At 63.4% G+C, this 24,348-nt stretch overlaps 1 protein-coding gene across 3 annotated transcripts; it reads left to right on the top strand.

Moving 5' to 3' along the window:
* Nucleotides 1-1,608: 1,608 nt before the first annotated feature.
* Nucleotides 1,609-24,018, top strand: SLCO4A1 (solute carrier organic anion transporter family member 4A1). Of its 3 annotated transcripts, XM_079943917.1 has the most exons (14): nt 1,609-1,725; nt 10,708-10,921; nt 11,051-11,498; nt 12,422-12,512; nt 13,521-13,642; nt 14,044-14,155; nt 16,979-17,133; nt 18,429-18,624; nt 19,551-19,716; nt 19,823-19,995; nt 20,234-20,298; nt 20,685-20,833; nt 21,722-21,800; nt 22,769-24,018. In XM_079943917.1, exons 1-14 carry the CDS (start codon nt 1,655-1,657, stop codon nt 22,993-22,995), a joined length of 2,268 nt encoding a protein of 755 aa, XP_079800043.1. In that variant the 5' UTR covers nt 1,609-1,654; the 3' UTR covers nt 22,996-24,018. The 3 variants fall into 3 exon arrangements, with proteins under 3 accessions (XP_079800043.1, XP_079800042.1, XP_079800044.1); XM_079943916.1 differs by having other exon boundaries at nt 10,708-11,498; XM_079943918.1 differs by lacking the exon at nt 21,722-21,800 and having other exon boundaries at nt 10,708-11,498.
* Nucleotides 24,019-24,348: the final 330 nt, after the last annotated feature.

Here is a 24,348-nt window from a genome sequence, read left to right as displayed (position 1 = left end):
TTTCCACACTGAGCCCAGGTCTGCAGGGCAGCTCAGTTCCCTGTCCTCATGGGGAAATCTTCATGGAGCGGGCACCCGTCCACTCCCAGCAGCCTCCTCTCCAGGCAGAACGGCCGACTCCCCAGCAGTCCCTCATCCTCTTGGAGGGAACTTCTCCATCCAGGAACAACAGTTGCTGGTTTTTTACTCTTAAAGGGCAGTGCCAGGAGTGGAGACCAGTCTTCTAGGAGTAACTGGACATCGCCCCAGCTTCCAGGAGTGGAGACGTGGAGGCGGCCGGGAGCCCTGCAGACATCACGAGGGACTCCCAGCACCAGATGTGAGTGGCAAAAGCCCAGCACTGAGGAAGAGCATCTCACAATTAACTGTGAGCGGGACAGTCTCCCATAAGCCCCAGCGCCTCCTTCTCTAGTTCTGACTCCCCACCCCTGCACAGGAAGAGGCCAGCCTCTTGCATCTCCTTTGCGGTTCCACGGGCTTTACCAGGCTAAGGTCACACTGGTCATTGCTCCCTTACCCAACTTATCTCAGGATTCAAATACACACACACACACACACACACACACACACACACACACACGGTTGACCTTTGTAGGCTTCTTTTTAAAATAAATTGATTTAAAGGAAACATTGTGGAGTGTGACTGTGATCGGCTATTAATATGTCACTTCCTGGCAACTCTTAGGAGCCCTTACATGGGCCAACCTCTGGCCCTGTTTTATTTCACTCAGTGTTTTCCACAGCCCTTTAAGGAAGCCCCATCGTCACTCCTCTTTCACCGATGAGGAAACTGAGGCTCAGAGGAATTAAGCACTGTGTTCAAGGTCACACAGCAGGAATATTGGGAGGATTCAAACAGGCCCCCCTGTTGAGGGCAGTGTGTCTGGTGCCTCCCCTTCTCCTGACATCAACGCTGACGTCAAAAGAGGATCGTTTTACTGAAAAGGCAACAGACGGAAAACAGTGGATTGATTCCCCAGGGGAAGGTGCTGGCCCCGCCGTGCGCCCAGGGCACGTCCCCAGAGCCGCATTCCCAACTCCCACGGGCGCCGGGGGCCCACCACAGGGGCTGCTCCCAGGTGGGCGTCCCAGCCCGGACCTGGGTCTAGACCACTCCTGCGCCTCTGCCCCGGCCCCCACCTGGCCACAGGTGGCCTTGCCGAAGGGGTAGTGCGGGAAACTGCCTCCCTCCCACGTCCTCTCCCAAAGGTCTCGGCCCTACACGCCCTGCTTCAATTCCGAGTCAGTTCGAAACTGAGTAGTCGCGCGGCCTGGGGAACACACTTCACCGCTCGGCTCTCGGTTTCCCAGCCTGTAGCTCGGAGATCGGGGTCTCTTGGGGTTGGGAGGGATTAGTCAGCGAACGCGCGCGCCGGCGCCCGTGCGGCGGCGACCTGGGGGATGGAGGGGCGTCCCAGCCCCCGCCCCTCCTCCATTCGCCCCGTCGGGTCTCGCGCCCCCTCCTCCCTGCTCCAGTCCCGGGCCCCGCCCCTCGCCAGCTCCCTCCCCAGCCGCGCACTCAGGCCTCTGTCACCTCTCAGTGGGCGGGCCCGGGGGGGGGCGCGGCCCCAGACCGCTCGGCACAGCCATTGGCCGCAGTAGGTGAGGCCGGGCAGCCTCCTCCCCGCGGCGGGGCGGGCCCGGGAGAGGATGAATGAAGCTGGAGTGGGCGCTGAGCGGCAGCCAGAGCTTGGTTCGCAGCGCGGCGGCTGGGTCCTCTGGACGGTGAGTGCTCGGGGCAGCGTGGGCCGCGGAGGGTCAGGCCACCTTCGTGGGCGCGCCGCCCAGGTGCGCCGGGCCCAGACCTGCTGATGTCAGGAGCGCGGCAGGTGCCCTCAGACGTTGGGCGGGGACCAGGGGATCGGGGAGGCCGCGCGGGGCGGGACTCGGGGCGCCGGCAGTGCGCCCCAAGCCCCTCCGCGGCCGGGAAGGCGGGACCGAGCGCGGACCAGCACCCCACATCCCGCCTGCCTCCAGGGAATCGGCTGCACAATGCGCCCCTTCTAGCTGCCCGCTCCCCAGGCGGGGAGCTTCCGAGGAGGCAGGCCGAGGGGGAGGGAATGGATGGTGGTTGGGGTCAGGCGGGGATGGGGGGAGCGGCCAGGGCTAGCGGCCGGGGCAGGTGGCCGGGCGCGCACGCGGGCGCAGGCCACGAGAGTCGCACCAGGGACAGATGAGCCTCCCGGAGCTGCAGGCTTGCGGCGGGGCCCACACCTGCGGCGGATGCCGCTGCCGCTGAGTCAAGGAGGAAATCGTCTCGAACTGAAGTTTCTCGCGGGCGGCAGGGCTTTGTTCGCGCCAGCCGCGCTCCAGGCACCTCGGGGAGGGGAGCGCGGGCGGAGCCGGCCCCGCGGGCCGAGCTACTGGGTGGGCGCGAGGGACTGGTCCCAGCCTGGGCGATACGGGCCACACCCCTGTCCCCGCCCCACTACGCGAGGTCCCCGCGTCCGGTAGAGAGCCGGCACTGGAAGACCGGGCGCCCCTGGGCGCAGGCGGAGGCTGAGGGAGGATGGAAACGAGGGGCTCACCCTCTGCACCCAGTGGGCACGCTTGGCTCTGGACGGGAAAACCCAGGCAGATGCTGAGATTTCCAGCCTGGGCGGTGTGGAAGCCGGTGGGGAGGAGCCCATCAGGCAGTGGGGTCCGGGCCCCATCCCCCATGTGAGTGCCTGGAGGCTCCTGCTGCCAAGGTCAGACTTGGTGATGGGCCTGTTTCTGTCTGGAGCCACCAGGAGCTGCAGTAGTTTTCCACAGTGAAGGAACCAACTTCCTAGTGGCCGCTTTTCGCGGCGCTTTGGGGAACTTGGGTTTCCTCTGTCTAATCAGAAACTGGCTCCCGGGGGCTGGTGGGGCGGTGAGCCGTGAGCATGGCGGTGCCGTGAGGTTTCCTCTGTGCAGCCTGGGGCAGATGGACGTCAGAGGAGAGAAAGCACTTGGTTTTAGCCGGGTTGGAGGGTGACTCTAACACCGGCAGCAATCATAATGACCACAGGCGTCTTTGTTGGTCACTTAGGATGCTCAGGCCCTGTGTTGCGTGCTTTGAGCGTCGTCTCATCGGATCCTTACCACCACCCACGAGGGAGCTACTATCGCTCCCATTCCACAGATGAGTAAACCGAGGCACTTGTCCAAAGTCACACAGGCAGAACGTGGTGGAGAGGTCTGAACCACATTTGTGTGATTCCAGACGTTTTACAGCTCTGTTCCTGGGGGAGAAGGAGGCCCAGGAGGGCCAGGCCTGACACAGAGCAGGGTGTCTTTTGCTGCCACCGAAAGATGGGCGGCACCTAAGGGGACAAGAGCATTTGGCCAGGACAGTCCAGGCCTGTGGGATGCAGGCGGGATGCCTCTGGGCCTCCACAGCCCAGCTTTCCCACGTGCTGCTGGAGGGAGGGAAGGGAGAGCCCTCTTGGTCGGACCCACGCACCCCTGACTGCCCTGAATCAGCAGGACCCGTCCTGCCGGGCAGGGCTGGCAGATATCGTCTGGAAATTCTTCACGGGGCTGCTTCCGTCCCGGGCGGCTATGACCTAATCCATGGTTCCTCGGGTGTAGTCCCTGCAGCAGGTGCTGGGCAGATCCCAGCCACGCCCTTCCCCGCCGCTGTGGTGAGGCGGCTGGGAGCCTGGAGGTCAGGATGAGGGCCATGTGAACGAGGCAGGATGAGGGCCGTATGAACGAGGTCTTGGGCTGGCATCCGGTCCCGTCTGAGTGCCCAATTCCGAGCAACTCGACTTGGAGAGCCAGCAGGTAGTGACTGACGCCAGCATCTCAGCTCTCACAGGTGGAGCTACGGCGAGCCATCCAAGTGGGGGCCCCTGACCTCCTACCATACAGCTGTCGGGGGGGGGGCGCTTGTGAGGCTGTGCGGAGCGGGGGGGGGGGGGGGGGGGGGTTGGCAACGTGGGGGAGGGGCCGGGAGTTCCTCGGCACAGACGCCTCTGGGCTCAGCTGATGGGCCAGGCCAGCTTGGGAGTCCGAAGAAACCTGTGGTTTCCTTCTAAGATAGCCGTGCACACACACAAAAGTACGCTCACACGTGTGCACACGCGTACACACCCTCACTCACCCAGCTGAAGCCCCGGGTGCAGAGCTGCTGGCCTGAGGCCCCAGGGTACACGTTACCCCCCTGCCAATCAGCCTGCCTAATCCCGCAGGCTCTGACTCTCCCCAGGGGACAGGGGAGGGAGGCCTCCGGCAGTGGGGCATACTCCCACGGTCCCTCCAGCTGCTGCCGACCTGCTGCCGCCTGGCTGGGGACAGCCCGGGAGGGTGGGACAAGATTCCCCCTTGAGAGGGGGCTCCCTGGGGAGAGCTGCGTGCCTCCTGCGAGGAGGACAGTCCCTTCTCTGTACAAGGAGGGGCTCTCCAAGGCCAGGAGAGCTGTCAAAGGCTTCATCAGAGCTGCTCCCGGCCTCAGACGTCTTTCCATGAGAATGCTGGCAGCAGAACAGCAGGGAGGCCTGCCTAAGGGCTGAGCGGGTGCTCCAGGGCCGCCAGCGCCCTGCTGCCCCAGTTTGGGGGTCACATGGCTGGAGCACCCCGGAGACTTTGTCCTGGGGCGGCGGTCCAGCACGGGGCCCGGGGGAGGGTGCCCGGCTCGGGGGGTGGAAGTCACATCCCTAACGTGGGTGCGCCCGTGGTGGGGGATTTCACGGGTGTGCCGTGCGCAGGAGGGGGCTCAGCTGAGCTGGGCCGTGGGACGGGCGTCGATGTGATGGTGGCGGCGTGCTGTCAGGCGCCCTGCCCTGCAGCCCGGCTCCCCGGCCTTTGTCGGCTCCAGGCTGTGTGTGTCTTGCTGCCACCGGCTCTCCGCAGCCCGTGCTGTTTGGATTTGCAGCCGGGACAGTTTGCCGCTGGCTCGGGACAGCCTTGGGTGTGGCAGCTGTGAGCTCCTGTTGGCAGGACGGTGTCCCGCGGTCCCCAAACCCGCCGCCCGGCACAGGCCTCGCACAAGCAGGTGTTGGCACAGGACTACCTGCTGCATGAGTCAGGGGTCTCCGGAGAAGCCCAGCCAGTAGCAGATAGGTCGCTATAGAAAGAGACTAATTCTAGGAGCTCAGCCCACGTGACTTTGTAAGATACGTGGTCGGCAGGCTGCAGGCCCGGCAGAGGTGATGTCGTGGCTGCCGTCTGAAAGCCGGCAGCCTCAAGACCCAGAGAGAGCAATGATGTTTCCATGTGAGTGAAGGCAGGACAAAGCCGGTCCCAGTTCAAAGGCAGCCCTGCAGGGCAGCTCAGGGCTCAGCCTTTCCGTTCTATTCAGCCCTTCAGCTGATTGGATGAGGCCCACGGGCTCTAAATATACCGATTCAAATGCTAATTGATTCCAGAACCTTCCAGAACCGCCCTCACAGCCGCACCTGGAATGTTTGCGCAACGTCTGGGCGCCCTGGGACCCACCAGACTGACAGGTAGAAGCTATAATCATTCCGCTCTTGGCTCTGAGATCATGGACCGGGCACCAGACTCTGAGGCGTGGGCTCCGCAGAGGGGAGGGAGGAGAGGCCGGGGTTTAGATGGCGTCGGGGTCTCTCAGGTGAGGATACCCGTGCACTGGACCTGGGGCGCTGGCGGGAGCTGGCCCGTCCTTCCTGGGGTGCAGTCTCCACCCGGCTTGGCTGCAGTCACCAGGGCCCCGCTCAACCACCAGCCAAGCCTGAGAATTCAGGTCCTGGAAGAGGCACCACACCTTGCATCAGGCCTCAGCAGCAGGTGGGGAGCAGATACGCTTTTCTGCTAAAACGATTTCCAAGCGGAGAGAAACCATAGGCCACGTGCACACACTCACAGTGCCCAGAGGGGACCGTAGGCCACGTGCACACTCTCAGTGCCCAGAGGGGGAGTTGGTGGGGAGGCCTGACTTCCACCCCAAGCCCAGCCGTGGTGTCCACTCCTTGGGGGAGCCAGCTGGCACCTAAGTGGTGCTGCCACTGGACTCTGCAGCCCCTGTCACCCTCCCACCAGCTTGACCACAGGGACCTGAGACAGAGGAACAAAAGACAATGGCCTCGGGACCACCAGCCTGGCCTTAATGGGTGTTGGCCACCTGCAGGGAGTCACCAGCCATGAAGTCACCTTCTCCTGGCTGAGCCCCGCGGGGAGTCAACTCTGGCCCTCTCAGAAGCATGTCCAGGAAAGAAATCACCCCGAGTGGCCTGGGTTGCACCCCCAGGCCCCAGCAGCGTTGTCGTGAGGGTGCTGATGACCAGGAGACCAAGACAGAGCAGCTGGCCGTGCCCACCCACTCCACGTCTGAGTCTGCGTCCTGGACTCGGCCGCGGCGGCTGAGATGCCCTCGTGCCGGAGCTGGCAGCTCCTGCAGGCCCGTTTATGCCGCGGACCTTTGCCGTGAGATTCAGTCCTCGAGCTGCACACACAGCAAAGTGTCCTTTAAGTCCGGGGCAGGCGTCAACATGACTGTCCGTGTCCATTTCTGGAGCTGTCTCCTGACACCGTACACGCCCAGCAAGTGTCGCCCGGGCACAGCCGCATGAGATCTGGGTACAAACTCGGGAATCTCCCCCTGAAGACCCGAGAACGTGTGACCGTCCTCGTGGCTGTGAGATTCCAGGTGTCACACAGCCCGGACCCAGGATCCGGCGCTGCCTGCCGACGGAGGGGACATTCCAGACACACTGGCCCCACGTCGCAGGTGTTTCTGTCCGCCTTCCCCCCCACCCCCACCACACCTCACACCTCAGCGCCTGCGTCACGGGAGGGCCCAGCCTCCTTTCTGATCAAGACGCTGCTGTGAGGGTGAACGCCTTCCGGCTGGAACACAGCAGGTGGAGCGGAATCTGGGCTTAGTGAGAGATTGGGTCGACGCTGTCCTCGCGCTGCCTCGACGGTGGGCGGGGGCGTGCAGTCCGCACTCAGGTTGCTGTGTCCTGGCCATCACAGCCGCTCTTGATGGACCCAGGGAGGAGAGCCCGGGGCTGCCCGCCCGAGCGGCGCCATCTGCTTCTCATCCCGTGCGGGTGGTGGCCACGCCGGTCGCCTGGCTGGTGTCTAAGATGGGATTTTCAGTCTGAATCAACAAGCAAGTGATGTGCGGGACTGCAGGTTGACTTTATGTGTTTACGTCAGAGATCAGAGCTCTTAGCTCAGGTAAACTTTACGCTGACGTGGAGCTGTTTGGGCCACACACCAGTGGGACTGGAGTCTTGTTGAGGGTTTTATTTTCAAATAGGAAGGACTCTATTTCTTCATGACCATCCCTAGTTGCGCTAGCTCAGCGATCTGGCCGCCCCCTTAGCCCTGCTGGGGTCCGATCCTTCCCGTCCCGGCCCCTGCATTTCTCCTTGCGGGGGACGGGCGGGATGGTTAAACAAGCCCAGAGCTGGGGGGAGGCGCTTCTGCAGATCCCTCCTAGGAAGGCCCACCCACCAATAACAATTCCCCGGCCCAGCACTGACCATCCATCCCCACAGGCCGCTGGAGCGACCTCTCAGAGCAGCCGCTGCCCCTCGGCCCGCTTGGATGCCTTCCCTTTGGGGCCACCCCAGCTGGGAAGGGGCCCAGGGCCCTGCTGGTTATGTGCATGCGTTCACGTGTTTCCATGTGGAAGGTGTGTGCACAGATGGGTGTGTGTGCGTGCACATGGCGGGGGAATGCATCCCCACAGCACGAACACGCGGCCGCCTCTGGGCGAGGTCGAGCTTTTTCCGCGTTTCTGTTTCGGGAGCCCGTCTGAGCCGCGGGGCTGGTGGGAAGCAGCACTGTGCTGTCTCGGGGCTCACGCCTGTCACTGTCTGCTCTGTTCCACGGCGGCCCAGGTGCCTACAGTGCCTGCTTTGGGAGCAGGTGCGTGGCTTTCTGTCCCTCCTGGAGGCTTGACGGTCCTTCACGCGGCGTGAACTTTGCTCCTTCCGTGGGCACCCTCCTCGTCCGCGTGACCGAGCCTGGCGCACCAGGGTGCACGGAGGAGGTGGTGGCTCTACACATACAGCCCTGGGCGTGGTCGCGGGCCCTGGGGAATGACTCAGGCGGGAGGCCTCGACATCTGGCTGCCGATCGCCTGGCAGTGCCAGTTTCCAGAGCAAAGACTTGGCCCCGTGTGTCAATGCCACACAGTTGGTCGTGGTTCTTTGAGTGAAACGTTGGCGAGGACAGCCAACACGCTCGTGGGCTCTGAAGCCGGACCACGTGGTCTCGTCCTAACTGGCCCTGGATGGCTGTGTGGCCTTGGGGAAACTCCTGACTCCTCTGGGCCCACTTCCCTTTCCTGTGCGATGGGCTGTGCGTGGAGCCCAGACTCTGCCAGGAAGTGGGATGCTGCGTTGTCTTATGGCATTTGTGCCCACGGCCTGGCCCCAGGGAAGGCAGGAGAGGAGGCCAGGCTGAGGCTAAAATTAGCTAAGACGGCGCAGCGGAGGAGAGGCAGAGGTCTGGCAGAAAGACCTGGCGTCCCAGCCTCAACGCACAGGGTGCGAGGGGATCAGGAGAGGCGGAGCTCCCAGACCCCCCCACATGCAAAACTGCCTCCCAGACCTGGGTGTGGTCCCACCACGGCCCACTCCCCTCACCCTGGACCGCTTCCCAGTTGGCAAGGTTAACACAAGGTAAAGCCAATCTTTTGTTTAAAAACAGTCCTAACCTGGAGGCCCAGTGGTTAGGACTCTGAGCTTCCCTTGCAGGGGGCACAGGTTCGATCCTTGGTCGGGAACTGAGATCCCTCATGCCACGTGGCTTGGCCAAACAACAAAAAACAAAACAAAACAAAGCAAGCGAACAAACGAGACCAGCCCACAGCAGCCGAAAGCCTGTCGTCGCAAGGGCTGAAGGACCTGCCCGTGGCCAGCATGGCGGAAAAGTCCTCTCTGCCCTCTGCCAGCTGGGCCCCTGCCAGGTGCACCTCCCCCAGAGGCACCCCATGTCCCCTCCCGCCCCGCCGCCCAGGACTCTCAGTGGTACCGCCCTCTGCACTCACCTCTGGGCTCACATCCTGTTCTGAGTGTCTGTTAGACTCCACCTCCCTCCAGGCCTGTGGTCTCCTGGAAGCCGGGCCTCCTGGGGGCTGCATGAGCGTCCTGCAACGAAGGACCAAAAACTGGGGGCTTAAAAGAACAGAACTCTCTTCCCCACCCAGTTCTGGAGGCCAAGAGTCAGAAGTCAGGGTGGGGGCAGGGCTGCCCTCCCTCTGGAGGCTCCGGGGGAGGGTCCTTCCCACCTCTTCCAGCTTCCCCCAGGCGTCCTTGGCTTGTGGCCTCATCACTGTAGTTTCTGCTTCCGCCGTCACGTGGCTTCTCTAATAAGGACACTGTCGCTGGATTTGGGGCCCTCCCCAAGCCAGGAGGACCTCATCTCAAGTCACCGATCACATGTGCAAAGACACTTTTTCCAAATAAGGTCATGCTCAAGGTCGGGAGGATGTATCTTTTCGGGCCGGGGGTGGGGACCACCGTTCTGCCCCTCCACGTCCCCGGCTCAGGGCCCAGCAGAGTGGTGCTCTGTGACTAGCTGCCTGAAGGACTCGGTCCACCAAGCCTAATCTGAGACAAGTCTGGGGGCAGCGGCAGCCCTCTGGGCAGCGGCCTCTCCCGACATCACTGACACCCGTGCGCGGTGGGGGGTCTGGGGCCGCCTCGGGCCCTGAGTGGCCGACAGCGGGTTCTCCCTGTGTGCCTGTCTGGGTCCAGAGTCCTTCCTTTAAAGGACAGTAGCCGCAGTGGACCAGGCCCGCCCCCGTGACCTCATTTTACCTGTCACCTCCTTAGAGGTGCCCCCTCCAAATCACTCCCATTCCAGGGGACACGGTTCAGCCCAGAGCGAGAGGTAACCCGATGGAAGTGTGTTGAGTTCGGCAGAAGACCCTCGCACGGGGCCCCCGGGGCTGTGGGTACAACCAGGGTCAGGTGTTTCCTGTCACAGCGACTGTACCTGTGCCGACCGGCTTACTTCTGTCGGGAAAGTCAGCGTTTTTCCTCTTAAGATGCAGAGTGGTTGTTGCCACCTGGGGGGTCCAGAAAGATCTGTTTACCTGGCAATAGGTCCCGCCTTTTCTCAAAGCTTGGGGGTGTTGGGGGTGTTTGGGAGCCCCGGGAGCCTCGAGATGCAGCCATTTCTCAGGCTCGACTGAGCTCCTTTTGGTCCGTGGGCTGGGAGTCAAAGTGAGGGCCCAGATAGGGCAACGGGAAGAGGCCGGGCTGGGAGTTTGCAGAAAGATGGAGCGCTGGCACAGTGTCCCTTGAACCTGTCTGCGGGGCTGCGACCTGCAGCGGTTTCAGCATCTCGAGGGACCAGCCACGGGCGAGGCCCAGCGCCAGCCCACCCTCCCGCCAGGTGCCGTCCCGGCGGCCCGGGTGGGCCTGCCTGTACCCCCTTCCTCACTTCCCACACTCTCCACACGCTGGACTAAGTTGGATTTCCCTTTCATGCTAAAGAGCACAAGGCCGGCCGGGTGTGAGTTCAGGGAAGATGGAGGCCGGGCGTGGAGTTGAGGGCGGGCGCGGTCAGCTGCCCCTGGCGGAGCGCACAGCTCAGGCCGGCGAGCCAAGACCGTGGGGAAGGTGCGGGTCGGGGTGGACCAGGGGCTCACATGGCGTCTGATTCAGTCCTTTTGTGTCTCAGCTCCACTCTCAGCTCTGTGGCCTCATTCAGGCCGGGGGCTGCCCTCACTAGGCTGGGTAGCGGACAGGCAGAGCCGTCGGTGGCCCCGGGGACAGGCCGGGGGAGGGTTCTCCTGGAGATGGATTCTTCCCGCAGATCGGACCGCCGCTGGAATTCCGCATCCACTCCCGCTGCCGTCGCTGTCACGCCCTCGGAGATGCCGCAGCTGGTCTTCCCCGGCCCCCCGTTGGCCACCAACAGCGAGTGTGACTGCATGCCCCCCAGCAGGCGGGCGTCCCTCGGCTCACCCCTGAGCCAGCCGCTGTGCCAGCCGCAGCCCGAGAAGCACGGGCCCCAGGCGGCCCGGGAGGTGCGCTACGTGGCGACGGGGCGGCCGGACGAGGCCTGCGGCTGGCGGGCCTTCGCGCCCACGTGCCTGCAGGCCTTCAACACACCCCGGGGTTTCCTGCTATTCCTGTGCGCGGCCTCCTTCCTGCAGGGCATGACCGTGAACGGCTTCATCAACACCGTCATCACCTCCATCGAGCGGCGCTACGACCTGCACAGCTACCACAGCGGCCTCATCGCCAGCGCCTACGACGTGGCCGCCTGCCTCTGCCTCACCTTCGTGGGCTACTTCGGGGGCCGCGGCCACAAGCCCCGCTGGCTGGGCTGGGGCGTGCTGGTCATGGGGGCTGGCTCGCTGGTCTTCTCGCTGCCCCACTTCACCACCGGCCCCTATGAGGTGCAGGTGGACGAGGCCGTCGGAACGTGCCGGGCCAACCGCAGTGCAACCTGCGGGGGCCACGCCTCTGGCCTGTCCAGCTACCAGCTGGTCTTCATGCTGGGCCAGTTCCTACACGGCGTGGGCGCCACCCCGCTCTACACGCTGGGCGTCACCTACCTGGACGAGAATGTCAAGTCCAGCTACTCGCCTGTCTACATCGGTGAGTGGTTCGGGTGTGATGGTGGTGACGCCAGCCGGCCATCTACTCAGAGCCCTGCCCCGTCCAAGCCCCCTACATGCGTGTCCCTGTTGGCCACACGCGGCCCCAAATGGCCCCAGGTGCTCCTAGGCGAGGTGACACCTCAGGTGATGGAGGTGGTGCTCGCCAGCCTCGGCCCGACCCCTGGCACATCCCACAGGGTCTGGAGCGCGGACACTCGCGGTCCGGTGGTGAGGGCTCTGCGCTGCCACTGCAGGGGGCCCAGGTTCGATCCCTGGTCAGGAAACTAGATCCCGCGAGCCGGGCTCGGCTGGTGGCTGCGCTGCAGAACTGGGTGCTGCCACGCCGCCCTCGGGGGTTGGGCTCGAGCCCCGAGCTGCCCCCGAGACCCTCTCGTTTATCTGGGGTGAGATTTCCGCGTTCTCAGCCTCAGGCCAGCCGCTTCTCCAAATCCCTCCTGCGAGGTCAGCTCTCCCAGGGAAGGGGTCGGGGTCAGTGGAGAGCCCGCGGCCGACGCCCCGGCCCGGCCAGATTTGCCCGCTGTTCTGCTCCGTTACGTCCACCTTGGACTCTGCTCATCCGTGTCACGTAGCGGCTGCCGTTCCGGGGGCATTTGGGACCCGGGTGAGCCTGCAGCGCTGCACGGGTGCCGCCCTCATCCTGCAAAATGAGTCTTAGGATCTTTGCTCTTCTGAGGGGGAAAGAGTCCAAATGGTGTCTATAGGGGCTGGAGGGAAATAATTTTAAAACACCTTGAAAGACTGATGCCAGCCGATATCAGACACAGTGGAGACTGTGCAACGAAACCCCAGTTTCAAGGAGTTCATGCCTGGGGATGGGGTGGAGGTGCAGAAATGCAAGCGGGGCCGGAGGGGTGGCGCAGAGGGCGCAGCAGGTCCCCGACAGCTCTGCTTCCCTTCCAGCCATCTTCTACACCGCGGCCATCCTTGGCCCCGCAGCCGGCTACCTGGTCGGAGGTGCCCTGCTGAATATTTACACTGAAATAGGCCAGCGGTGAGTGACCTGGGCCCACAGAGAAGACGCCCACTCTTGGGGCAGGAGGACGCGGCCCGGGTGGGGTGGGTCCAGGCCGACCTTGCTCTGGTGGACCTGGGAGTCTGGGCAGCTTGGAGAGCATGGCCTGAGGGAGGGGACTGCATGGATGGACGGCCTCCCGAAGCTGGAAGGGACCAGGCCACCGTTGCTCCAATGCCCTTTGCAGAACCAAGAGGGGATTTCCTGCTGCCACCGGGAGGTTCTTTTTTTGGGGGGGGGGTCTACACCAAACAATTCTCTGGACACCAGCTGGGTGTCCCCAGTTCACCTCAATCTGACACTGACTTCTGGAGTCAGCTCAGACCCCACAGGTAAGCGAGAGCACCCACACTTCAGACGCCAACTGCAGTGGTGGCTCCCAGTTACCCACGCTTCCGTCCAACCTGGCTGCAAAGCGGAGGGTTCTAGGACCCCGCCTTCTAGGAATTTGCTAGAATGGCTCACAGAACTCAGGAAAGCACAGCACTGGCTCAGTCGCCAGTTTCTTCCCCAGAACACAACTCAGGGGCAGCCGGCTGGCCTCTGCCAGCCCCTTGTCTCCTGTCCACCTGGCTGTCCAGCCCAGGGTTCTTTCCCACGTACCTTTGAATTTAAAGGTGCACTTGTGTGCAGGTGGGGGTTGCAGGCAAGCCCCCTGAGCTTCACGAGGCCAGGGCACCAGCCACCCACCCTCTGCCCTGCCCCTCCTGGGCCCCCAGCCCCTATGGCCTCGTCGGGAGGCAGCCTCGCAGGTCCCAGAGGAAGGAGTGGGCCTGGGCAGGGTCCCCTGGTGCATGTCCACCCCGTGTCCGTCCCGATGCCCTCCGTCCACTGCTGGTCCCAGATCGGGGGTGGTGGGGCATCAGGGCGGGGGCCTCACGCAGAGCCCTTGGTCTCCGCCTCTCACCGACCGGCAAGCAGGATGCCCGGCGTGCGTGCCCTAGATGCTGTGAGCACAACGCTGTCCCCACGTGCCTCTTCCCGCAGGACGGAGCTGACCACCGAGAGCCCGCTGTGGGTCGGCGCCTGGTGGGTGGGCTTCCTGGGCACTGGAGTGGCCGCCTTCCTCATCGCTGTGCCCATCCTTGGCTACCCGCGGCAGCTGCCAGGTAGGTGCGTCCCGCAGAGGGACACCCCATGCCCTGCTCCTGCTGCCTGCCAGGAGCGGTGGGGCCGGGATCGTCGTCCTCTGGGTGGGGGCTGCCATCCGGCAGGGCGGCCCGGCCGGTGTGCTCCCTCCAGCCCTGCGGCCTCTGCCCGCTCGGGGACCACGGGAGAGGCTTGTTTCACCGGGCGATGGGCGCCCCTTTCAATACCTCCCGTCTCCCTCTGGTCCCAGGTTGGGCCCGTTGGCTCTCTCCCACCTCGCCATCCCTGCCACCCGTCACCGTGGTGCATCTGTACGGGCCGTCTGTCTGGGCGCCCTCGTCCACCGGCTGGTCCCACACCCAGGAGGAGGGGCATCGGGGCCTTTGGTCTCTGCCCCTCACAGATGTTCACATCCTTCCAGGCTCCCAGCGCTACATGGTCATGAGAGCATCTGACACACACCAGTTAAAGGACAGCAGCCACAGGGTGACCAGCAACCCCGACTTCGGGAAGACCATTAGAGACCTGCCTCTGTAAGGACCTGGGGGGCCTCTTGTCTGTGTCTGTGTGTCCTGAAGACCCTTTAGGGTCCTACACATGCTAGGTCTTGACCCTAAGCTAGGAGAGTCCTGTGACCCCTCCAGGGCCACATGGGGAGCCCACAGCCCCTAAACCTCCTTCTGACCCAACCGTCTTCAGGGCTTGGCCCCAACACTTGGGCTAAGGGATTAAGGGGGAGCGGACAGAGCCTCCTGGCTTGGGGGAACCGAGGGCCTGGTGCGACGGAAGGCCCGGGGCCTCAGCCTCATGGTGCCCACCCCTCACTTCCCGGGCCTGTGGGGGACCCAGGGACACGCACGCAGGGACCCGTCTGCGCTGCCGCACGGCAGGCTCTGGGGGCTCTTCCTGACGCCTCACGGTCACGGAGTGAATCCCTGACGCTCAGCGAGTTGCCCACAGCCAGCTTGTCCACAGTCCCCAGGAAAGCAACTGACCACCCCCCCCAAGATCATTCCCCAGGAGTCACCCCTGCACCCCGTTCTCTGACCGTTTCACTGGGAGTCACCTGCACGTGCCCACGGGGCTCCAAGGAGGGGACCGTCCGGCTGCCCGTCCTTGCCGCCCCGCGGCCGCCCCTCCTCTCGGGCAGTGGCCTCTCGTTTATCTAGTGCGTGACCTGGTCTTACTGTGCTGTCTTCACACACCGTTGGGACAAACAGAGCCTGGGCTGCTGGGGCCTCAGAGGGACAGCGTGCGGCTGGGGCCTCCTGGCCGGCCGGTGCCCCTCATCAGGGCATTCCATGGGGGGCTCTCCTGGCCAGGGGGAGGCGGCCCTCGGAGGGTCCCCTGCCCGAGTCCTCGGCCCCACTGAGCGCCCACCTGCCCCGCAACTTCCTGAGCCCGTGAGTGTCCACGTGGCAGGTGGAGGCTCTTAGTGGCGGGAATGAGCCCCCGCCGTCTGTCTTCAACACGGGGGGGTGACGTGGGGTCAGGGAACCCCCTGGCCACCCGTTGCCTGGTTAGACCCCCCAGGAGAGCCGCCTACTCAGGAGGCTGTCACCAAGGCCGGCAGAGCTGGCCCGGGGCCACGGTGGCCGGGGCGGCGGGGTCGCCCAGGCAAGGCAGGCTCGCCCCGTGCAGCGGGGGCAGGGCCACCTGGGAGCACTGGCACCGACGGCGTCAACAGCTTGGTCCCCAGTGGACCCGGGGGGAAGCCCGAGATAAGGAGGTTTATGCCCAGGCTTGGTTCCCCAGACCGGTTGCTGATAGTGAAATAACTACCGGAACATGGGCCCTCTGTCAAGGTCATGACTAGTTCTCTGAGCAAATTCAACATGGGAGTTGCAGCCAAGCAATCTGCAGGCTGAGATTAAGAAATAAGGAAGTTCACATACTTCTGGGGAGAGTCACCTGCCCCTGAGCCCAGGCGAGCCTCCCCGAAGCCTGGGCAAGTCTGGGCAGGACCGGGAAGGGACTGGCTGCACTTGGGCTTCCCCTCAACACACACACACACACACACACGCACGTGCACACACGCACGCGCACACACGTGCACACACGCACGCACTCTGCTCCCAGAGAGCCCCACCAGGATGGCGTTTCCTCCGCATCTTGTTTCCTTCATGGATGTGGGACTTGGGCTGTTGACCAGAAAGAAACCTTTTCAAGTCCTTGAGTTTGAAAGTCAGTTTTGAAGGAATTGGGTCCCTGTTTGAAGCAGGACGGGGAAGGAGGCCACTCTGCAGTTACCCTGAGAAGCCGCAGGGGCCGGGGGTGGGGGGCAACTTCCTTAGCGTCAGTTCCCTCCCAGGGCACGAAGGCTAACTGGCCACCCTGCATGCTCCGTGGCAGGATCTGGTTTACTGCTGGCCTGTGTCCTCAAAACGAAGACCACCGGAGTGTCAGGGTGTCTGTGCTGCTCTGACGCGCACAGGGAGGTGTCGGCATTGACGGCTGGCCGGGTGGGGGTCTCCCTCCCGGTGGAAGATGACCCGTAGGGTCGGTGGGGGCTGGTTCTCTGGGTGGAGGCCGTAGCTGCAGACACGGAGAATGTGAGCGAAGGCAGCCTTGTCGGAGCCGCCGAGATGGACCCAGGGCTCCAGGGGAAATTGTCCCCAGCCCACATCACTCATGAGTCCTGGACCTGCCATCCGGTGGCTGAGAGGGGCCGGGCCCGGGAAAGGCAGGCGGGGTGCAGAGCCGTGTGCACTGGGTTCAAGGGGGAACTCTCAGGCCAGGTCCAAGGCCCAGTTCTCAGGCCCCTGGCATCACTACACCGGCCACTGCCCCCCAGGTGCACACCAAGAGAAGTCGGAGAGACAGCCAAGCCCACACAGGGTCTCCCTGGAGGGGCCTCTCGGCCCAAGCCCTCAGGGATTTCTGTCCCTCCTTTTCACCAGCTGGCGACTGAGAAGTGGTCCCACCCCTCAGGCCCCGTTCCCCTCTCCTGGGGGGCACCCAGTCCTGGACTTGGTGACAGCCGCCTCCCCCGCAGCCTCCGGCTCCTGGCTCAGGCCCCTCTGCTGGTTCTCCCGGCTGCCCCTGGGGCAGATTCAACAGTGTCACAGTCACTCAGGGTCTCTTTCCCCACTGCAGCCGACCTCTGTGACAGCGGCTTTCACAACAAGCCACAGGCTCTGGATCCTGGTGCCAGCTCTCCCCCTGCCCCAGCCCAGCCCCACACCCACTCTCGGTTTCTCTGGAGTAAATGTGGGGTGCCCCCTGGCTCTCCCACACCCCACTCCACTCCCCTCTCAGAACCAGGCTCTTTGTGCTCAGTTGGGAAGGGCCAGGGCTCTGGCCCACTCTGACCCTCTGTCTCTTCTCTCTGGTCTCCATTCCCCGCCCACATCCAGCTCCATCTGGCTCCTCCTGAAGAACCCCACGTTCATCCTGCTCTGCCTGGCCGGGGCCACAGAGGCCACGCTCATCGCTGGCATGTCCACGTTTGGCCCCAAGTTCCTCGAGTCCCAGTTCAGCCTCAGTGCCTCGGAAGCTGCCACCTTGTTTGGTGAGAATGCTCCCTGAATCTTGTGGTGGTGGGGGTCCTCCGTTTTTTCACTGGTTCTTAGAGACTGAGGGGCCTTTGAAGGTCTCTTCTAGAAAGACGGGGCGCACATCCTGGGCGTGTGGTCCCCCCAGGCAGGGGCCCCGGAGCAGGTGTCTGGGCTCTTACACAACAGCTCTAATCACACTTACAAAGGCTGCCGCCGCAATGGGCAGGACAGTTTGGGAAGTGCTAAACACGGCCTGCTGACCCGTTCTCTCTGCCGCCCCCCTTGCCACCCAGAGCCTGGGCCTTATGCGTCATCCTGGCTTGTGGCGGAGAGGGTTTGGGTGGCAGGTCCCACCACGCTCCCTCAGGCCTGGCGGTCCCCGTGAGCCAGGCAGTGGGTGTCCTGGGGTCTCCCTGAGGCTGGAGCCCTGGGCCTGCCTGACCGGAGGCGTTCAGTGGCCAGAGTGAGAGTCCCCCTCAGACCCCCCCCTTCTGGCCCTGTCCACGGGTAGCGCTGGGCGGGGGGGGCAGCCACAGCCTCATTGAGAACCTGCCAGGCAGGAGGTGTATGTGGGTCGATGCTGGCCGAGCGCCTCCCCCCAGGGAGGACGGTGTCAGACTGGGGCTCCCCGGTGACTAGTGCCCCAGACTCCCCTCCTTGCTGGCCTCTTGGCTGTGACCCCACCTGCAAGAGCCCCACCCCCGCCAGCTGCTTCCCTGCCCCACAGCGGCCGACAGCCCTCCTGGGACAGCTGTGTCCTCTGGGTCCCCCCCTCTGCCCCCAGAGCCGGTCTCCATCTGGGGAGACGGGCTCACCGCACCCAGGGTCTTTGAGATCTCCTCCGCCCTTGGAGAGCCCCCCCTCCCATCTGCACCCCATCCCAGGGCAGGCCTGGAAGCCACATGCCGATGAAGCCCAACTTGCTACCAAAAGGCGGCCACCAGCTTCTCCAAACACCCCCTTGTGGTCAGACTCCGCAGAGGCCGTGTGGGCCAGGGGAGCGCGATTGTCCTTGGGTCTCGCCAGTGGGAGGGGCAGGGCCCAGGGACCTCTCCTCCTCCCTCTCCTGCTCTGCCCCTGCACCCCTGGGCCTCTGAGCAGCTGGCCGGGTGGCCTCCCCAGGCTCCGAGGCCCCCTGTGAGCACCGGTCCGGGTCCTCACATCGAGAGCAGAGCCCGGTGCCGCCACGCAGATTGGGGCCATGGCTGTGGGCCTCCGTCTCCCATCGCTAAAGCGGAGACCAGGCCCAGGGGGGTGCTGGCCCCACCCCCGTGGCTCCGGGACTCACCGAGCCCCTCCCCCCCCACAGGGTACCTGGTGGTGCCGGCGGGCGGCGGAGGCACGTTCCTGGGCGGCTTCTTTGTGAGCAGGTGCAAGCTCCGAGGCTCGGGCATCATCCGGTTCTGCCTGCTCTGCAGCCTGACCAGCATGCTGGCCTTCCTCGTCTTCTTCATGCACTGCCCCAACGTGCCCATGGCGGGCGTGACCGCCAGCTACAACGGCAGGTAGGGGCCAGGTGGCCCCTGGGCGAGGGGAGACCTCTGCACACCTGTTGGGGGCACCGGTGGTCCCTGGGGAGGACGGGGCGTGTCGGGCACTTGAGGTGAGGTCATCGGAGATGGTCGTAACGGTAAGGATGGTGTCCTCAGCGGGGACCGATGGCCAGTCACTCACACGCGGCACCTGAGCCCCAGTCCTCTGTCTGTAAAACGGGACAGTCCCAGCCCCACCTCCTCTCTACGAGTTGTCTTGGAAAGTGGGGCTCCCGTGCGTCGCTGCGTTGGGAACGTGAGGGGAACAGCCTGCTGGGGGTGATTTGCGAATACCTGACGTAGACGCAGGTGAGCGATTGCTGGCCGGGAATTCCCCGTAGAGACGGCAGTGTGAGTGCCGAGGGCAAGGATGCCATCTTACCGTTACAGCCAAACTAGGCAAGAGTTGGTGCAGGGTAGAGGGCTTGGGACCACGGCAGAGGGAGGAGTCTAGCCCTTGGGCGCCTCCCAGATAGTGCTGAGCGGGAAGGAAGGAGCAGGACAAAACGATGCGTACAGTGTGCTCCATCTGAGCGCAGAGGGAGCGTGCGTGTCTGTGAGGGCGCAGGTGAGCGATCTGTGGAACGTCCACGCCTGCGCTGTAGAGCAGGGACCGGGGCCACGGGGACGCTTTGCACCTGGCACTCAAGCAGTTTTTGCACTTCGAGCCCTGTGAACGCACTGCCTGCCCAGAACCAAGCCAGGTAGGGAGTGCGCCGCGCAGGGCTGGTTTGCTCCGCTCTGAGCACATCCAGCGATTCTAGGAGCCAAGGCGATGCAGGAAGCCCCGGTCCTCGGGTGGAACAAACCCAGCGAGTTTGGAAACCTGCAGACATGGGCCCTCAGGGACCAGACCCCACGCTGGCCTGCGCCCCACTGTCGCTCTCTCCCACCCGCAGCCTCCTGCCCGAAGGCCACCTGGGGCTGACAGATGCCTGCAACGCCGCCTGCGGCTGCCAGCCAGAGCACTACAGCCCCGTGTGTGGCCCAGACGGCCTCATGTACTACTCGCCCTGCCACGCGGGGTGCCCGGAGGCGGCCTCGCCTGGCCCCGGTGGCCAGAAGGTGAGTGTGCGTGGCTGCTGCCCAGGCGGTCGGTGGCGCCCGGACGCGGGGCGGGGCGGCCTCCGCCCCTTCCTCCTGTAATCAGCGCTGTCGTTGCGCTCCCCAGGTGTACCGAGACTGTAGCTGTGTCCCTCAGAATTTTTCCTCTGGTTTTGGCCATGCTACCGCAGGGAAATGCACTTCAACTTGTCAAAGAAAACCCCTCCTTCTGCTTTTCATATTCGTTGTAATTATCTTTACCTTCCTCAGCAGCATCCCTGCACTAACGGCAACGTTACGGTAAGCCCGGGCCTGGGTTCCCTCTGGCCCAGAGCCTTCCCTTTGCAGCTACGGTGGAGCTCTGCAGACCCCTGCGGGGTACGTGCCGGGCCCCCCGGAAAGCTGTGGCAGGAGAGCGCTAACTGCCTCTGTGAGGTGCTTGCCACCTGGGGATGCGGCCCGGGGCTCGGCCAGGACGCGGCCACTGGCGTGGGGTGTGACGCCTCCCGGGCGTTGACGCGCCGGTTTTCCGTTGCAGGTGTGTCTGTGACCAGCAGCGATCCTTTGCGCTAGGAATCCAGTGGATCGTGGTTAGAACTCTAGGTATTGTGCTGTGGGAGGGAGCCGGGCGTAGCTGTGGTGTGCATTCACCGCACAAGGGCACGCGCCGGGCTGGGGTGCGTCCCCGCACGAGGCTGTGCCCGCCCAGGGGAAGGGCTCCATTCCCTAACCGTCCGCTAGAGGGACCCGTGGCCATGTTTTTGCCCAGAGGGACCCATTTCCTCATTAACACACGGGCTCCACCAGAGTCGAAGACCGTGGGGACTCTCCCGGCGTGGAGGCAAGCCCCCAGAGAAAGGACCATTAAGCCCCCTTTGCACCCGCTGTGAACACCAGTGGCCGAAGCCATGTTCCTTAGAGCCCGCCTGGTCTGGGTCTCTGGACGCCCCCGCGGGCTGTCCGGGTACTGAATGTGCCTCTCTCCGCAGGGGGCATCCCGGGCCCCATCGCCTTCGGCTGGGTGATCGACAAGGCATGCCTGCTCTGGCAGACGCAGTGCGGCCAGCAGGGCTCCTGCTTCGTGTACCAGAACTCGGCCATGAGCCAGTACCTGCTTATCGCAGGGCTGGCGTACAAGGTGAGTGGGCTGGCCTCGCCCCCCGGTGCGCTGGCGGCGGGAGAGAGTCCCAGAGTCTGCTCCAAAGGGCCGAGAGCCTTTTCCAACTAGCTCGGGCACCTGGGCATGCCACTGGGGTCTTCCCACTGGAGCCCTGGGCATCATCCTGCAGCCTGGCTTCCAGAAGTGGGATCCTTCCCCCTTTTGAGCTGTTGTTGTTGGGGATCGTGATGCCGTGATGCCAGTGGCGGGAAAAGTGGGACAGCAGGCCCAGGTCACAGGGGCTCACTCTCCAGACCCCCTGCCCTCCAGGGCCCTCACCATCCCGGCTTGGTGGTTTGCCCCTGGGCTCTGGTCAGCTAAGGCTTTGGAGAAATCAAAACTGCTCCCCCTGCAAGAGCCCGGGCAGGCCTGCTTGCTCTGGGCCGGGTCGCCTGGCTGGGTCCACAAGCAGCGCTTCTCCTTCTCCATCCTTAGTGGGTCTTGAGTTATGTCCTGCTTCTTAGCCTGACCCTCTGCTGTCAAGCTGTTAATGGAAGCTTCCTGCTGTGTCTTGGCGTGTGCTCCGTGGGGCGAAGCACAGTGTTTATATTTTGAGTTTCCCCTGTTGGAGGAAAAGGCACACAACCTCCCAAAGAAAATGAAATCCTAGGGCTGGTATATAAGAATGTCTTGGATTTCTTTGGGTGGAGGGTGGACTCGGGAACGTCCCACTGGCAGAGCCTTTTCGGGAGGGGCCTCAGAGACAGAGGATTCTCAGCCACCCTTGGGTTTATCTCCCCGAAGATTAGCTTAAAAATAGCCAAGTGTGAGAAGGGATTTGCGCGGCTCTGGACAAACGGGTCAGTTCAAATAGACGCACCCCGCGCAGGGAGCCGGCCCTTGCTCTTCTTTTTCCCTGTGTTGTAGGGTCCCTCGGCCAGAGCAGCAGGCTGGACCCCGGGACGGCTGTCTGCCCAGATAGTCCCCCCGCGGCCTCGGCACAGGGGTAGGATTGGCTCCCAGAGTCAGTGCTAATTTTAGCGGGGGTGGGGGCAGCCGGGTGCACCCCCGAAGTGCTATCCCACTCGCTCATGGGGCCACAGAGTGGAAACAGCCTCTCGTTCCTGTGGCTTCAGGCCCATCTGCCTGGGCGGTGCTCCAGGAAACCCAGGGTTCACACGCTGAACGCACACACCCGCGTACAGAGGCTGGCACGCGCGCCCACACTGTCATCTTCCAGGCTGCGCGTGATTCCCAGGGAGCTCAAGGTGGTGGCTGTGGTGGAGGGACCGCCGAAGCTGGCCGCCTCTGACTTAGGTTCTGGGGTGGCCATGACGAAAGACCCCACACCGGGTGGCTCAAACAAATTCCTTTTTTCTCGTTCTTGAAGCCAGACGTCCAAAATCAAGGTGTCTGCAGTGCCCGTCCCCCCTGGGGGCTCTGAGGGGACTCTGTCCCGTGCCCCTCCCGGCTCCTGGCGGCTCCTCCATCCTTGGGGCTCCTGGGCTTGTACACTCCTCACCCTGTCTCTGCCTCTGTCATCACGGGGCTGCTCCCGGTGTGTCACCGTGTTAAACCTTCCTCCCCTTTCTCTGTTTGGACACCCGTCACTGGATCTGGAGTCCACCCTAACCCAGAGTGATCTCAAGACCCCTAACTTAATTACATCTACAAAGACCCTATTTCCAAATCAAGGTCCCATTCACAGGTTCCGGGGGTCAGGACTTGGACACATCTTTTGCGGGGACCCCGTTCAGCCCACGACAAGCACCTCCACTTCATCCAGTGCCTCTGTATTTAAGTCAAATCATACTTTTCATTCCCCCCTAACAATATTGGGGTCCAGGCTAGGGACTGGCTATGCAGAACGGGTGGACCCTCTGGCCAGAGTAGGGTTGGTTCCCCAGGACCTCGTGAGAAAGCCGGGGCTGGGCGGGTGGCCCAGGAGAGGCCCAGCGGCTCCCTTCTCCCTAGGTCCTGGGCTTCGTCTTCTTCACCACTGCCTGCTTCCTGTACAAGCCCCTGTCGGGGTCTTCGGACGGCCTGGAGGCTTCTCTGCCCAGCCAGTCCTCAGCCTCCGACAACCCCACGGACCTTCAGGAAGCCCCCTCAGCCCTCCAGATCCAGAGCGACATCTGACAGCCCACCCGCCTGCCCGGGGGCACGGGCCTGCCGTGACACTTCCTAGGAACACTATCTAATTTCTCCCCGGAAGGGGTGACCCCTCCCTGATTGATCCCCGGCACTGAGGACCCTGCAAAACTCTGCCACTGGGTCTGGGGGGACTGAGCCTCAAAGGCACGGAGGAAAACGAACGCAAGACGTCCGAACGGACGCCCCTGCCCCAGCCCCCCAGACCTCGCCAGAGAGAGTGGGGTGACCGGCTCTTGGCTCGGACGGAGCGGCCCACTTCCCGGCCGGATGCAGGGCTGCCTCCCTCTGGTCCGCTCACACTCTGGCCCTCTCCCACGGACTTAGCCAGATAGCATCCCCTGGGGGCTCAGGATCCCTCGGAAACACGAACAGCTGTGCTTCCAAAGCAACGTGTGCGATACCTACGTAACTCCGTCAGTAGTTACGAGAAGTGCGAAACCACCTGTGGACTTTGGGGAGACACTTCTGGCACCCCTTGATCGCTCCTTTGAAGGGCGGATGTGGAGCTGGTGGCTGCCCGGCGGTTTACAAGCTCTCTGCTCTCTGGAGACGTTAGGCCGGTGATGCTGGCGCTGTCGGAGCTGCTCCGTGGAAGGGACAAAGCACCCACCCCCGTGGGTGAGCCAGAGCTGGCGGTGCTTATGCGCAGGTCCACACCATCCTGTGCGCGGCCTGGCCCTGACTTCCTGTGTTTCTCCTGATGCAGAGGAGGCCGGCGGGCTGCCGTCCCCGGGGCACATCCACGTGGACCCCTCTCCTGCGTGCGTTCTGAACCTGCCGTCACCTCCTGTCCTTGGGGCCACAGCGCTGCAGCAGGACGGGAGCGACTTGCATAAGGATGTTTTTATGGACGCGTATTTTGCATAAACACCTATTTATAGAATTTGTTTTTTACCTGACGGTGTGCTAAGCACTTGTGAATTCTACCCGGAGGGTGTCGGGACTTGCGTGGAATGTCTATTGTGGGTGATCTCAGTTAAAACTGTGGGTATGTAAATATATTTTAATATTTAAAGCATATATTCCTGCCCCGTGTGTTTTATTTCTACAAATCTGCAAAGTTCGGCAGTTTTGCAAATCCTCCAAGTGGGCTTTCGTGAGTTTGTTTCGCCGTGGGCTGCCCGGGGTGAGCACTCGCTTGGCTGGGTTCCCCCGGTGGGTGTCCCCCCACCCCTCGAAATGACCCCTCCGCAGCTGTGACCCAAGAGTCTCCTCCCTTCAGGGCCCAGCACCCAGGTTCGTGGGAGGGGCTGGGTCCTCAGCCAGTGTCCCACTTCCTGCCACTGTCATGGCGTGCTGGGATTCGGTCAGGGTGGCCAGCGCTGCGGTCAGCACACATGTGCGTGAACACGTGTACGCACGCAGGTGAGAGCCGGCACTGAGTTACTCTTTCCCTAAAT

Source organism: Stenella coeruleoalba (assembly GCF_951394435.1).
Source record: "Stenella coeruleoalba genome assembly, chromosome: 15".
NCBI lineage: Eukaryota > Metazoa > Chordata > Mammalia > Artiodactyla > Delphinidae > Stenella > Stenella coeruleoalba.
This window is presented reverse-complemented; position numbering and strand designations above follow the sequence as displayed.

What these genes read in the sequence shown, in the direction of transcription:
- SLCO4A1 (XM_079943916.1), top strand. Translation starts at nt 1,655, where the DNA reads ATGAAGCTGGAGTGGGCGCTGAGCGGCAGCCAGAGCTTGGTTCGCAGC. An exon ending in CTACTCGCCTGTCTACATCG is followed by an intron (nt 11,499 to 12,421) that starts GTGAGTGGTTCG and finishes CTTCCCTTCCAG; the next exon opens with CCATCTTCTACACCGCGGCC. An exon ending in CCCGCGGCCTCGGCACAGGG is followed by an intron (nt 21,801 to 22,768) that starts GTAGGATTGGCT and finishes CCTTCTCCCTAG; the next exon opens with GTCCTGGGCTTCGTCTTCTT.